The 16,325-nt window shown below is 37.8% G+C and overlaps 1 protein-coding gene across 1 annotated transcript; it reads right to left on the bottom strand.

Annotated features, from left to right (window-relative positions):
• Positions 1–9,298: 9,298 nt before the first annotated feature.
• Positions 9,299–14,307, bottom strand: LOC122063454 (oleoyl-acyl carrier protein thioesterase 2, chloroplastic-like). Its single transcript, XM_042627158.1, has 7 exons — positions 13,645–14,307; positions 12,343–12,476; positions 12,139–12,246; positions 11,949–12,044; positions 10,932–11,019; positions 10,762–10,830; positions 9,299–9,828 (listed from the first exon to the last, which is right to left on the bottom strand). Exons 1-7 carry the CDS (start codon positions 14,014–14,016, stop codon positions 9,550–9,552), a joined length of 1,146 nt encoding a protein of 381 aa, XP_042483092.1. The 5' UTR covers positions 14,017–14,307; the 3' UTR covers positions 9,299–9,549.
• Positions 14,308–16,325: the final 2,018 nt, after the last annotated feature.

Raw genomic sequence — 16,325 nt, 5'->3', positions numbered from 1 at the left:
AAAAAAAAAAAAAAAAAATAGAAATATATGTACAATCATATAGGAGGGAAAATCCACCCCTCAAAACTGGGAGAGAATAGGAAGCACAATTTCCACCTTCGGCATTGCCATCAGCAGAAAGAGGCAACCAAACTTCTCAACCAGACCAAAAACAACATCAAAAGCATCCTAATTCGTCCTATTTCTAGGACGACCAGAGGCATCAAAATCCAAATCCATCTTCCCCAGGGGTGGCCACGCTGTACCAGAGAAGAAACATCAAACGGAGCTGATTTTGATAAGAAATCAACAACAGAATTAGTCTCACGATAATAATGAGTGATCTTCCACTCCACCTCTTCCAGAAAAAGCATACAACTATTCCATCTTTGGAAAGCTATCCATAGATGTTTTTTCTTGAGGAAAAGAGAAACCGACGCCACAAAATCACACTCAATCCATAACAGATGAATGCCCATCTGCTTTGCCACTTCTAACCTGATCATAATTGTCAAGAACTCCGCTTCCAAATTCATTCGAACACTAAGGAAGCTTCTGAAATTTCCCACCACTTTAGCCTTCTCATTCCTAAAAACACCCCCTGTGCCAGACCTACCTAGATTACCTATGGAGCACCCATCAGTATTGAGTTTCACCCAACCATCCTGTGGGGGACACCAATATGAAAACCCTAACCTCCTTGCAAATAAAAGATCCAAAATAGATATGGCCGATCCTGAATGCACCAATGATTGAGAACTGATTTCACTTCTCACCAAACCGAAGCATTGCTTAGCAGACTTACTTAATCCATCATATTTCTTGCCATTCCTTTCTAGCCAAATAAAATAGGGGATGAGCACAAAGCCCTTCAACCACACATGCTTAAGAGTAACCTTTGATGCTTGAGCCTTCCACCATGTCATCATACTTTCAAATCCCAAAAAACCAGGACATGTCACCTCAAAACAAGCACAATATTTCTGCTAAATGGAACTTGCAAAAGGGCAGTCATAAAAAATGTGATTTCTAGACTCTTCGTCAACAGCACACAGCTCACATCGGGAAGGTAACTGAATTACCCATTTTTTAACATTGTCATCTATTGGTAATTTGTTCTTAATCATTCTCCATCCAAAAATAGCTTGCCTAGGCTGAAAATTAGACTTCCAAACCGAAGACAACTAGGCCACCTTTGGCGATTCCCTTCTCACCTTGTCCCAGGTTGATTTCAAAGTGAAAACGTCAGAAGAAGTTAATCCCCAATGACATTTATCCTCCAAGTCCAATACCCTAATATTCTTTGCTTGAGCAAAAATATTCTGAAAAAAAAAAAAAAAAAAAAAAAAAAACCAATTCAGCTTGGGGAAAATTCCACTCACCTTGCCTCATAAAATCTGACATCCTTGCTTGCATAGAGCTAACGATGCCAAAATTCCTTTTAGCCATCTCTCAATTGACGTTCCTGCCAACCAACTATCCCTCCAAAAATATATTTGTTTGCCATTTCCAACAGTTTACTGCTCATGAGACTCCATCCACTTCCACACCTTCTTAAGGCTTGACCATATTGAGGAAGACATATGACCATCTTTCATCGTTCCATCACCCTTCAAGGAACGAGCTCTAAGGAAAGAACTCATTATAGATCTCTCATGTTTAATTTGCTAGGCTAACTTGCACAAACAAGCAAAATTAACATCTCTCAATCTCCTTATACCTACACCGCCCTCCCTTTTAGGCTTGCATACTTCCTCCCATTTGACCACTATCTTTTTCCCAAACTCTATATCTCCAGACCAAACAAAGTTGTGCATCCACTTCTCCACCAATTGAATAGTGCTCGCAAGCCACCAATAAATCCCAAAATTATGGATAGGGATACTCGAAATCACCGACCTCACAAGCTCCACCCTACCTGCCATAGAAAGAAGCCTTCCCTTCCAGCCTGACATCCTTTTCTTAATTTTATCCAACAAAGGTAACATGTACTCCCTTTTAAATCTTCCTTTGAATAGCTCAACCCCTAAGTATTTTGTAGGCAGCCTTGCTGAATCAATGCCCAAAGTAATGCTTTCTGTGAGGAGCAACACTCCCAAAGAATAAACTATTTTTTCTAAGTTAAAATTTTGACTTGAGAAGGCCTGAAAGTTAACCAGAAAAGCTTGAAGATTCATCACATACCTTGAAGAAGCATTCATGAAAATAAAAATGTCGACGAACAACAGGTGAGAAGGAGTAACCACACCTTGAGAACCTGGAAGGGTCTTGATCATCCCTTCGCACAACAGACCATTAAGGCCTCTACACAGTAGTTCTTCAACCAAAATAAATAGAATAAGGGATATGGATCACCCTGACACAGCCCTCGTCTCACCTCAAAAAAATCATACATGACCCCATTCATTAGCACGGAAATTCTAGAAGAAACCAAGAGATGTTGCACTCATGAAATCCACACTGCTGAAAAATCAAACTTCTTCAAAATTGCAAACAGAAAGTCCCAAGATAGAGAGTCGTAGGTCTTCTGAACATTCAACTTCAATCCCATCCCACCACCCCTTACTACTGAATGCAAAAGGTTTGACAGCTCAGACGCCAAACTGATATTTGCAGAAAATTATTTTTCCCTTCTAGAATGCACCTTGTTCTTTTGATATCAACCTAGGCAGTAAAGTCAAAAGTCTAGAGGACATAATTTTTGTTAGCACTTTACAAAAAATGTTCCCCATACATATAGGACAGAACTTATCTAATAACAATGCCCACTCTACCTTAGGGATAAGAGTAAGAAAGCAATTATTTATGCCTCTAGGAAATCGACCAAAAAAAAAAAATTCATAGCCCTAAAGAAAATGTCCTTAACTATATCCCAACATTTTCTGAAAAAGTTACCTGGGAATCCATCAGCACCAGGCGAGTTAGCTGGATCCAAATCCCACACGGCTTGTTTAATTTCTTCCCTACTTGGAACAGCCTCCAAACCTGCCACGTCCTCCTCTTCCAAAACCCTAGGAATAGTGTCTAACAACTCAGAATGAGTTGTGGTTTCTGATGCCTTGTGAAACCTCTAGAAAAAAATCAGAAATATAGGAAGCAATTCCCTATTGATCAGACACCACGAGCCATCCTCCTTCTTTAATGAAGTAATCTGATTTTTTGTATGCCGCAATTTAATAGATAGATGAAAATATTTGGAATTGCAATCACCATTCTTCATCCATCTTTGTTTAGCCTTCTCCGCCCACAACCTATCATGCCTTTGATTTGCCTTCAACAAAGCAGTCTTTGCATGTGCCTCTTTGTTAAAAAAATCATCTGACATCCCAGCCACCTCTCTCATGTCTTACACATATTTTAGAGCTAGCCAAGCCTTCTCCACCTCCTCATTCAAATTTGGGAAAGCAACCCTCGCCCAAGCCCTCAGCTTCTCCTTCACCATTTTTAATTTTTGAGCTAGAATATAAGTAGGATCACCACCTACTATACCCTTCCAAGCCTCTTCCACCATTGAAAGAAATCTATCGTTTTCCATCCAGAAAGAATGAAACCAAAAAGGAATATTATTAGGCTTTGGGACTTCATCAGAAACATCCATGTGTAGAGGGTGAATTAAACCACTTACTGAAACTTTCACAGAAGGCAAAAAAAACTTTTAAATATAAGGTCTTGAACTAACATCTCCCTTCTAATCAAGTGAAGCCAAGGGAAGGGGTTGAACCTTTCCTATTCTTCTTCTTCTTCTCTTTCTCACTTGAATCACCAAGAGAGTGGGAAAAGATGGGGGTGTCCCACTCTCTCTCTCTTTTCTTCTCTCTTTTCAAAATCTGCAGCCCTGTGAGAGGGTGCCAACGTACCCTCTTCTCTTTTTATTTCCCAAACTCTCTTCCTAATTCAAAGAAGGAATAAAATCTTTAAGGGCCAATCAGCTTTCTCCCTTGTCAATTTGTTTAGCAAAGCTAAGAGGAGATGCCAAAAGCCACATGCCCCTTGATTATGCAATTTTCTCCCATTGATGTGATAATTTGTCCCCCCTTGATTTGAGTTTTACAAGGGAAAAAGGATAATCAATTTACCCCCCTTGATTTGAATCTCACAAGGAAGGAAAAAAAGACATCACTAAGTTAGTATAATTAAAAGAATATTAATCTAGGTGTCATATCATAATTGCATGAATTTGAATAATTAGCATAATGGGTAGGGTGGGTTGAAAATCAACCATAAGTATATAAACCAAATAAGGGAATAATGTGAGGTGGGGAGATAAAATACCATATCTAATATGGTTTATAATAGGCACATAATTGTAAGGCAAATTAAGAGTTTCTATAAGTGACTGATAACCAAAAAGGCAGTTATGCCTCACCACATAGTTACCATAAAGGTATGAGTCTAAAAAAGGAATTTCACAGTTCAAAAACATTTAAAAACTTATCAAAAATAGAGTGATGATAAGGCCAAAGAATCTTGGACTTTGGTCAACAAGTTTACATTTTGATCGCCACATCATCCATTACAAACATTGACTTTGACCGCCCCATCATTAGCTGACTCATTACTTCAGGTCAGAGTTGGACTAAGTCAAAGAAAAATCAGGGGTATTATAGATAAGATTTGATAAATCCAATTCAGACAGGTATCAGAGAAAATAAACTTCCTCAAGACTTGGATGATAAAACTCCAAGAAATGGTATCAAATGCTTTTTGAATATTAATCTTGGCATCTAAATCAGATTATACCTCCTCTAAGTAAAACTCCCATTTTCACTTATTTTCCTATTTTATCCCCATCAATGTCGTGTATATGTCAGTTTCCAATACCATTTGTGAAAAGAAAATCTTTCTCCTATATATTATGGATAGTGAGAAATTGTACCTTTTGAATTAACTTTAATTGATTTAGACATCTTCTCTTAAGAATTACTTCTAAGGCCAGCTAAACAAAAAGAAAGAAATGACCAAAAGATTAGGTGTAGGGCTTGGGGTTCCCCATGCTATGGGTAGGATCTTATAAGTTAAATTAAAGAGATTTTGATTTATCTGACCATAATTATAACAATTCATGTAGCAAATAAAGTGTGGAGTCCCGACAGACATTGAGAGGGGGATGAATCAGTGTAATCAATTCCTTTCATTCCCTGACAATATGGGATGACATGGCAATCCCTACAAATATCAAACACATAGACGTACACACCCTCAGCATGTCAAAGACATTTTCAAGTGTGCACCACCATCCCGTATTTCACGCACTTTAAAGTAGTATAATGCATAAAATAAATCCACACGCAGAACACAGGGATTTTTACGAGATTCGAAAAGATAACTACATCCTCGTAGTAGTGTCTGTAAAGACTTCGTATTTACTCAATAATTAACTTATGTAACACCTAAAATTAGAGCACTCATTTTCAGGTTTACCCAACATATAACCAAGAAGGCACATGTAGTGCCAATATATATAGATAGTAGCACCCACTCTCTCTGTCTAGCACCCACAAAAACACCCCTTACATGGTAAAGATAACAATATTGTGCTTATAGGAACTACCCTACAATCAGGTTCAAGGTGGTATGCATTCACAATAACATTCTCCTACGACTAGCAATCAAACCTTTTACCTAATGCACAAAGGGTCTACATTCTCTTCTTTTATCTATTCTCTTAGTTTAAAATCAATAAAACATCAAACCTTCTAAACTGCCTTCTCAAACCCCCATTAATGGTGTAAATGAAACTCTCATAAGAAAACAAAGTCCATTCAATACTCTACCAACAAGGGGGAAAGCTTCAATCTATAAACATGTTGGTTTCTTATTCCCAAAAATGTATTCTAATTCTTCCAACAGGTAGAGGCCAAAAAAAAAAAACAAAGCAGAAGAGTGCAACTTAGAATGACCATAATGGCCTTGTGTATCAAAAGATATGTTTTATTTGAAGTTCAGCTAGTGTGAAAAGAGTATTTGAAGTAGGGGTGTCAATTCTTAAACCGAACCGGTAAAACCGGACGGACCGAACCGATAACAATACGGACCGAATCGAACTGAAGCCTTATTGGGTCTGTTCGGTTTGGAGTATTGCAACCCCAACACCAAACCGAACCGCACCGAAAACCGGATGAACCCGAAACCGGCTCAAAACCCGGACCGAAACTGAAACCAAACCGGTAAGAAACCGAAAAACTCCAAAATTCATTAAGAAAATCAAAATTTGCATAGTTTTGTAAACATTTGTATGGAAAGTCGAATTCAAACTAGACCAAAAACCAAAACCAACCCGGTTACAAATCGATTTAAGAAACCGAAGACAAACCAAAACCAAACCACACCGAAACCAAAACCAAATCGAAACCAGAATTTCCTTATTGGTTCAGTTTTGGTTTCGATTTCAACTTTCCCACACCGAAACCGACTCAACCCAGACCGAAACCGAGCCGGACCGACCGATTGACACCCCTAATCTGAAGTCTTATGGGATGACGTGGACTATGTTGGCGGCCTGTGGTGCATCACACGAATCTCAGCTATTGTATCATAAAAAGGCACTCCATCACGAGGTCTCTGAGGACCACAAGTTTCACAATGGCTTAACTAGGGCTGTCGAATGAAGTTCTCCAGCTTGTGAGGTGAGATAGAGAGCATTGGATGAGCATGGAGGCGTGAAGGACTTTCGACCGCACGACCAGCATTTGCAGCGATCGAGAGGCATGTGGTACTGAGCGCAACAGAGATGCCATGAGACATTTCACTCAGCCATTAGTCGAAGCGCACACACTATCTATGCATCGTCGGATCTGTCAGTAGAGAAGGGGAAATCGTCTCGAGTGCACGATCTAGAACATTGAGCAATAGTCCTTAGGGACTATAAGGATCACGAACTTCTGAAAATAAAAAATAGGCATCTCTGCCTTCTGAACATATCGAATAAGGTTTCCCGACTTTCGATAAATAACAAGATGCCCATCCGATCTAAAAATTACTTGTAAAAACTCCCCAGAATCTCAAAGGTTCAATCTGGGCCATAGGATCTGAATCTGATAAGACATTCTATATTACAACAAACTCTCCAACAATAGAAGTAATACTAAAACCCCATAATGTTACTGAGAGCAAATTCTAATTTGGTTTTCTTATTTTCAGACCAATTCCTTGGAAATCGCCATAACTCCCTCATACGGATTTGGATTGAACTGGAAAAGATGCGTACAGTTCATGACTCAAAGGCTCCACAAACCAGAATATCCATCAACAATCTCGGCCATATAAAAAGACCAATATTCTCCTAAATTTTTCAAAGGTCATAACTTCTTTTTTCGATATCGAATTAAGACAAATTTGGGTGCATTATAAATAATTTGTTATATTCCTCAACTTACATGTAGGTTAAATAATCAAAAAATTCATATTCTATGCCTAAAATTTCCCCAAGTAGAAATAGGTCAAAAACTCTGAAACATCACATACTCCACACAACACTTCCATCTAATCGGAGAGACCATACACTGCAACCTCATCACTAGAGGCCACGTCATCATTGCCATGTGGTTGGGGTTGCCAACAAGGACAATCAGAAAATAACAGAGGTGATTTGATGTTTTCAAAAATCATAAGATGAATCTAAGCCATATATTATTAAATCTAAAACATCTTTTCTCACTAAGAACTAAAAGTGGGTATGTTAATGTCTAGAGTACTGGTACATATACATGGATATACACGGGATGTGTGTCCATATAAAAAAGGTATTTGATTGGATTAGACTTTAAAATTTGAGACGTGACTAATCTAAGAACATGTACTCTCTATTCAATGGTCAAAATGAACATTTACTACCATTTGATGGAGTATTAGTATTTTCTTAGGTACATAATATTAAACTGATAATTAAATTGTATTTGTCCCCAAGTAAATGGTGTTGAGTATAAGCCCACGCTCCTAGGTTTGTTTTGATAATAACAAACATAATAAGGTTCTTAACATTTGCCTTCAAATATTATTTCTTGTGGATACTTCAATGAAGAAGTTAAAGTGATGATTAGAACACTCTTAAATAGAAGTCCAAGAAGTGAAAGACAATGTGTAAAAATCATATGAAGCTATACAAAATCGTAAAGATGAAGACGAGGCATAGAGCCATGACTAGAACTTGGAGATAAAGTCAAGAGAAAGAAAGGTCAAGAAAATTTAAGCTTAAAGTTGCAAAAAAAGATTGAAGATTGAGAGTCAAAAGAAGACTATTCTTTTTCCTACTGTAGGATAGTAAATTGCGCACACTTGCATTGCATCTCATCTCATTCCATCGAAAAACTTCTTTTAATCATGCGTAGCTTATAACCTTAATTGGTACCTTAGTGTATCATATAATAGACCAAAATGTGTATATATATATATATATAGGTTGATCGGTACACCTAAAATATGTACGGTAAAGCTAAATTAATCACCAAATTAACTCTCTTTTTTTTGCTAAAAGATGATTTTATTAGAAGAGCAAAAAAGAGATACATCAAAAAACAAGAGAAATATGAACACGGCCAAAACTGCTAGAGCAACTTACAAACTCCACCTTTGGCAAGGCCATCAACAGAGAGAACAAGCCACGCCCTAGTAGTACTTAGACTTGTGCAAGACTTTCTCATATTTAAGAGAATTTTTTTTTCGCTAAAATCCAAAACTTTATTAAAGAGAAAAGAAAAAAATAATGACTTCAAGTCCCCACCTTTGGCATTGCCATCAGCAGGGACCTAAAATCACATTAACTGAATCTAAATCGAGGTCTAGTGTTTTTATCATTCACAAGCTCAGCCCACATATGACGAGGTAAGATTTGATTAATCTCAGTAATTAACGTCTTTGCTACTACATTTGCAGGGCAATCCGCAATTGGGTTTGCTTCTCCATAGCAATGAGAAATTTTCCAAGTGATTGATTTTAAAAAGGGCTCTACTACATACCAATCCTGCAATGCAAACCACGGAATTGCTCTAACCTGAACTGCTGTCACAACCGCCTCTGAATCCGATTCGATCCATAAGACTCTCTCATCCTAAATTGCTGTCATATTTAAAAGATTGAAAAGACTCTCCCATCCTGAAAAGAGATTATACGGATCCTTGTATCCTTAAAAGAGTTTATAAAGGTGAATTATTCTACACCTACTGTCTGAAAGGAGAAAACTAGTGGAAATCTCTTAAGGAGATCTTGTGAGGAATAGATTAGACTCAGTTGACTCGAACCACTAGAAATATTGAATGTCTCTTTTTATGACTGAAATTCTCTTTTATTATTCCAATTTATTTCGCAGAATTAGATAATAAAATTTAAAGAGGAAAATCCACTAGTGATATTCTATTCATCCCTCTAGATTATCCAACAAATGGTATTACATGGACTCAAAATCAACCATTGATATCTATCTAGCGGTTCATAGAAAAATGGTTGAATATATACTCCTTCACCAAGCTATTAAGAATATCTTATTTTGAAAAACTAAACAAACTATTTTGTCAAACTGGTTCATTTCCCTCTTCACATAATTAGGGAAAATGTAAGATGGACCAAGTCATCAACCTATTTCGTTGATTTCCTTTTCCACTCAGTGCGACCCCTGTTTATTTCCAGTCCACCTCTTGGGAATCTCAAGAAATGTAAGAACAGACAACAGTCTTCTTTGTGTTTCCTCTCAATGGCAGATCCATTTGTCCCTTTAAGCTCTAGAATTGCTTCTACATCCTCCATCAGTTCCATACTAGTGAGGGAATCAACCACATCACCATATTGGCATTCTCTTCTATAATCCAATGTGACCTTTTGAAGTTCATGAGAGTCCATAATTTCCTGAGGCATGCTCTGTCACAAAGAGGTAGTATAACATTTCAGCAAAGAGGTTAAAAACACTTAACAAAGATAAGACAAAATAGGACCTAGAACAATTTAAGTTTGTAGAGAAAAAGATTTGAGAAGGAGAAAGTGTAAAATTGATAAAGATAGGTATATGTTACGATCCCATATCAGTCTTATAAGGGGTTGATCCCACATTTGTTTCAAAAGAGATTTGATGTAAGTTGATATAGTCTTGGGTTTCCTCAACTTGTAAGCCGATTTATGGGGTTAGCTTCCCAATTTTCATATTAGTGGTATCAAAGCAGCGGATCCTCGATCTCAACCCTCGTGTGGAAGTAGTGACCTAATGCCAGAGTGAAACCCCTAGGAAAGGGTACCTACTACCAGGGGACCTTAGAGAAAAGTAGAGCCCCTTAAAAAGGGCTATCTGATTTTGAGTGAGCCACCATGGAAGCCAGTTCAGAAGAGTGGTGGTATTTACGATCCCATATCAATCATATAGGGAGTTGATCCCACATTGGTTTCAAAAGATATTTGATGTGGATCGATATAGTTTTGGGTTCCCTCACATTCTAAGTCAACTTATGGGGTTCAGTTCTCTCAAGGTCTGTATTAGTATATCATCATTCAGATAATGTCGATCAATGGTCCAGTTCAGACCTTATCAATCTAGTTGCCTAGACATAAAGATGGTATTTTCCCCACCAACATGAAAAATACAAATTACTTGGCACAGATCACCAGGTGTGTATTTGGGCCAATTTTATCCTGGTTGGCATCAATCAGATGGTGAATAATCTATCCCACACAATGGTTACAATTTAAAAGAGGAAATCCTCACTAAAGGTTCATAATGAAAGATTAATCCAAAAGGAGAAATAGTTGATCTTCTTTAAAATCAAAGAGTATCAAAGAACAACTAACAGCATCTCTACTAACCTCAAGAAGCCATCCTATATAGGTGACATTGTTTACATGTTGGTTCATGTCCAAATCGGCTCTTTTAGCCTGTAATTCCCAAGGCAATCTGAGAACTTTACGAAAAAGATTTTACAAAATCTAAAAGCGTATGGACCAATAAGGTTAATGTTTAGAGTAACATATTTTACCTTAAGCCCTAACTTAGCATACTTTGCAGGATCTTCAAGCTTGGGAATTTTCTTCAGGCTACTAGTATCCTCCTCTGGAAAAGCTAATCTGGATTCACAACCAAAAAATTAAATAAAATATATCAGTTTCTTCTTTAAAACCTGGTTCCAACCGGGACTAGGATCTATCTATCTTAATTTATGGTCATCCACCATTGCTTTGGGCATCTAGCTGGCAATATATTCATTTCATTGAGTGGGAGATCAAAATATATCATTTTCTTCTTTAAAACCTAATTCTAACCAGGACTCGGATCTAATTATCTTAATCTCTGGTCATCCACCATTGCTTTGGACATTTAGCGGGCAATGTTCATCTCATCAAGTAGGAGATCTGTGAGAGGCAGGGCAAGGAATTTCTTATTATCATTGGGTTACATCTGGACCAACCCTAAGTCCTTATTTGTTTGCTCTTATCATGGATGAATTAATCAAGAACATTCAAGACAAAACACCGTAGTGTATACTCTTTGCCGATGAGATCATTTTGGTGATTGAGAGAAAAGCAGAGATTAATGTTAAGTTAGATCTAAAAGATTTAGGGGTAGACATAAAATGACCATAGGAGAAGTGAGGAATGACATAGTCTTGGTCTTGGTCTTGTCCCAATTATGCCTCTTTCCTTTCATTTCTCATTTCATTTTCCTATTTTGTTTGGACCTTAGTTTTCCCTACTTTGTTCTGCACGGATCCATGTAGCTGACCCCATTAAATTGGGATAAGGCTGAGCTTGTTGTTTTTGTATTCATATCATGAGTATAAATGAAAAAATGAATCAAATGACTATTTGAAGCCCCAAATTCATTAAGTAATTACTTGTATCCATCACAAAACATAAGGTATCACCAGATGAATAATCAAATCTTGGTGGATAACCCACCTCATCAAGGAATCACAAATATCAGTCAATGTATTATCACCCAAATATAGTAGTTAATGACTAGGATTATTTGAGGCTAGATTGCAATATCAACATACCGTGGAGTTTGTGGGGAGAAATCCACAAGTTCTTCCAACACTTCGTCAGGAACTTTTTGGAGTCGTCTAGTGTTTTTGTTCATTGACACCCATTTGCTGCAGGAAAAATATATATCACAAATTTGATCTGGATAACTAACATCTTGGACTTCTTTACAAGAAAGAGAACAATTTGCAACACAAGAACTACCTGGTGGCTCTCCCAATAAGTGTGCCAGTTGCATCTTTTATGATAAAATCGCGTCTTGTCCCAACTTTTCTGGCTTCAAACCATGTCTCAATCTCAATCATGTTACCCCTATCAAGTATCAAGTTTATTAAAAAAGAAATAAACTTCTACATTCAAGCTCAGCTAGCTCAGCAGTGTGAAATAAAAGTGATATAGATAAACTACCATGTTGGGTACTTGTAAACTTCAATGTGCATTCGAGTAGTCACCCATATCAGATTCAATTTTCTCATGGTTTTGGTTGTTCCCATCCCATCTGCTGAGTACGTAAAGCTCTGAACATGATTGCATGCAGCTTCCTACATAGAATAAGAACACCAAAAATTGCCAAAATTTAGAAGACCCAATTAGCTATTGTCACTAAAAATAGACTTATTTTCAAATTAAACAGCCAATAGTTCATTCCAGAAACAAAAGTAGCTTCGAAAAACCCATCATAGGTGTTGATATATACATTGATGTTGTATTCTCTCAACAGTTGGAGATTTTTTTTTTTTGCTAATGACGGTTATCTAGGCCTTCGGCCTGACTAGCTCCACGGGCCCAAACTGACCTCACAACTCCATGGATCAAGTCGGGTCACACCGGGGTTGAAAGAAAACCATTCAACTTTCACTGAAAACAGTGAAGAGCACTAAACACCCCCGTGCGAGTGGCCCAAGGTGTGCTTAGTGGGAGTCAAACTTAGGACGTCCAAGTTTACAGTTCGTACCAAGCTCGTTGTTCACCAACTGCGCTACTTAGGGGTGTTAAAAAAACCCGATCAACCCAAACCAGCCCTAGCCCGCCCTGAGCCCAAAAAAGGCTTGGGCTAAGATTTCAGCCCATAAGGTGGGTTAGGATTCAGATTTTCAGGCCCAAGGCAAAGTTGGGTTGGGCCTGGATAGAGGTCTCAACCCAACTGGCCAACCCAACCCAATCCAATCCAACCATATTTATTAAGTATATAATCATATAAATATGCTAATAATTATTAATGGGTACTTGCAGTAAAAGGTCTTTTGTTTTCCATAATCTACACATATACATAAACTTTGGTCTTTGGCCTTTACAATGCATCAAGATCAAGCAAAAAAGTAACCGATAGTATTGGGTTGGACTGGATTGGGTTAAACCCAACCCAATCAAGCTTCATCAGGGTTGGGTTGGGTTGAGCTAAACCTGACCTAGGGTTGGGCTGAACTTGGGTTGAGTTAAGAGACCTTAACCCAGCCCAACCCGGCCCATTGACACCCCTAGCGCTACCCCCTTGGGTTAATAGTTCGAGTTTTTAGGTGATACTGTAGCGAAAATGATTTCAAAGCAGGGAGCTCAAGTGTTTGACTCCTCCTCTGTAGAGTTTTCCTGATATTTTTTTCTCTCGTAATACTATGTGTGATCCACATGCAAGGACCATGAGATCTATGGTAGCGAACAATAGGGTAAAAGAGCCCAAACAAACTATATAAACAACACCCCAAGTTTTACCTGCATGAGATTGGCTATGGCATCAATAGTAGCAGTCTTATTCATACCAACTTCGTAACACCTCACAATGAATTTCTCCTTGTAAGACCTCCCATCTTTAGCCAGGTGACCACTCCCAAGCTGAAGCTGCTCCACCGAACTCGCCGACCCATTGGTGGTTTGGTTCAACGCTGCTCCTACCGAACCATTCGCCCGTTCCGAGATGATGATATTAGAAGTTCGTAGCGGCGAGGAGGTTAAAGAAGAAGAGCAGCAGGAGACGTTGGCGATTCCACGACGAACCAATGCTTTGGGACCGGCGAGAGATCGGCATTGAGGTAGGAATCGGAGCTGATCCGGCGCACCACGATAACATCCCTTCAATGGCAACATCGTCTTCTACTGCTGCTTTTTCTGTTTCGTTTGCTTTAGCCTTTATATGCATGGTTCCGCATCGAGGTCGATGGAATCGAGGACATGTGTCGTGTCTCATGTGCTGTGCACTTCACGTTTTCCTTGATTCTTGATTGGATGTGAAGAACATCATTGCCAGTTGAAATGTGCCCCTAGCATATTTGGTCTGGGTAGACTTGGGGCATAGGGTCCTGATAACGAAAGAACATTGTTCGGCTAGTGTTTTCACACTCACGTATAGCCCTTGTTTTTAAGGGACCCTGTCGAGTTGTGAACTTGTCAATATTTCTAAGAACATGTTAAGAGTTGGAGAAGACTTTGTATTTTCATATTTCAATTATTGATTGGATATTAGGAAAAAAAATCATTGCCAATGGAATGCAACATGTAGTATATTTTGTAGGAAGAAAGAACCTTGTCCCCTACTGCTCTCAGGTCTACATATAATTCCTTTTTTTCAAGGGTTTCCCTTGAAAATAGAGATTATGTGTAGACATGGGGAACTCTAGATGGATAGGGTTCCTTTCAGAAACCTTGTTGATCTAATGTAGGGAATACCTAGATACATGTAACCCCTAAATAGAAGGTAAAGGCTTTTTTTTTTTCACAATCCCCTATTTTCAGAGGTTATATCTCAATATTCCTTATGTCAAACTAACAAGGTTTTTTTTTTTTTAAATATATTATTAATAATTGATTATATTTTTCTTTTTTTATAATTTTTTTAATTTTTTGATTTTTTATTTTTGATTTTTTTTTTTACTAATTCGATTATGTTTTGACGAAATTCTTATCTCGTGATCCCTGATCAATAGTTGTTTTTCACGTTGCTGTTTTTTTTCCACAAAACGAAGGAAAAAAAAAAAGTATTAGCTAGGCAGTGTACCTTCCCTTTACCATTCATTAAATTCATGAGTGTTGGTACAATGAATCCCACAAGTCCACAACGTCATGCTAAAGTGAACTGCGAGTACCACACACATTATTTGAGGAGTTGCACGTTCCATCTGTGGTTGTGAAAAATGATATCGAATTGGCCAATTCCTCAACGATCCTATGTTTGGAACATAGTTGGTTAAAATGGGAACTAAAAAAAAAAAAAAAATGTACGGAATAGTTTATTTAAAATGATTTAGAAATTTCAATGAGATACTAAAAAAAAGTCAAACATTTTAATAACGGAAAATTGAGGGTATTTAATTAAATTAGACTGAAGTTTGACATGTGACTAATCTCGAATATGTCATCTCTAACATGAAAAATTAGACATTGTATTTAGATGGAATGAACATATCATATATCTACGTAGTAAAATAGCAAACCATTGTGACAATAATAATTCGGTTTGCATGAATATTAATATTTGGAATATTTGGGGTTAGTTATCTAATCCAAATCAAACCATTGCCTATGAGGTTATAAGAGAAACTAATGTCGAAGGAGGAGTCCAGGAGGGTTAGACCTTGTATCTTGTATCATCTATGTTCTGAATCTAATCTAGATGCATGCATGTGATGATACTACTTCATCCCCACTTAATATAGAAATATTGTTGCTTGGTCGTGTGTCCCCTACCCTAGTGTGGGGGTGAGGTGATAATTTTGTGTGCTCTTGTATCTAAGCGTAGGCTCCACATGACCACACAATATTCTTTTCCTAATACTTATATATAATACTGAAAATTAATACCCTCTACTATAAGTAAAAATGTCACTTTCAGGAGAACATTATGCATGTGTTTCTCACATGCGCTTTTTCAAGAAAAGTTTGGGGTGGTGGTCCGCTTGGGCTCAGAAGCGAATGTTTGAATTTAATTCTTTTCCTTCCCTGCTTATATTTTTTTTTTCAATCTTTTAAGTTGAACACTAGTGACTTGAATCACATTTTTAAGGTCTTTATCATTACCTGCTACTTCATCTAGAAACACCGATATTTTGTCATTTTTGGTTCCTCTAAACCAAACCCAGAAAACATTCTTAAACAGGTACAATACTGGCTGAGTACAAGCCTCTTGGACAAGCTTCTCACCACCACTAATGATGACCTCGCACAATCCCAGAATCACTATCCCCCCTCAGCGGATATGTTAAATTCCAACAAAATCATCCTTGTTACCACAGCGGTTTCTATTAATCATCTGTCGGGGTGGGCGATAGCAATATTTCTTAATAATCAATGCTTATTCTTCTGTGCTAACTATTTGTTGATAGGAGAGGCTTTTGAAGCAGCTGCAGAGGGGATCTTAAACAGGTTAGCGGAAGCAAAATGGGCAGGATGGACTATTCAGG

Source organism: Macadamia integrifolia, unplaced genomic scaffold, assembly GCF_013358625.1.
Source record: "Macadamia integrifolia cultivar HAES 741 unplaced genomic scaffold, SCU_Mint_v3 scaffold1326, whole genome shotgun sequence".
NCBI lineage: Eukaryota > Viridiplantae > Streptophyta > Magnoliopsida > Proteales > Proteaceae > Macadamia > Macadamia integrifolia.
Note: the sequence above shows the minus strand (reverse complement) of the source record. Positions and strands in the feature narration are given on the sequence as shown.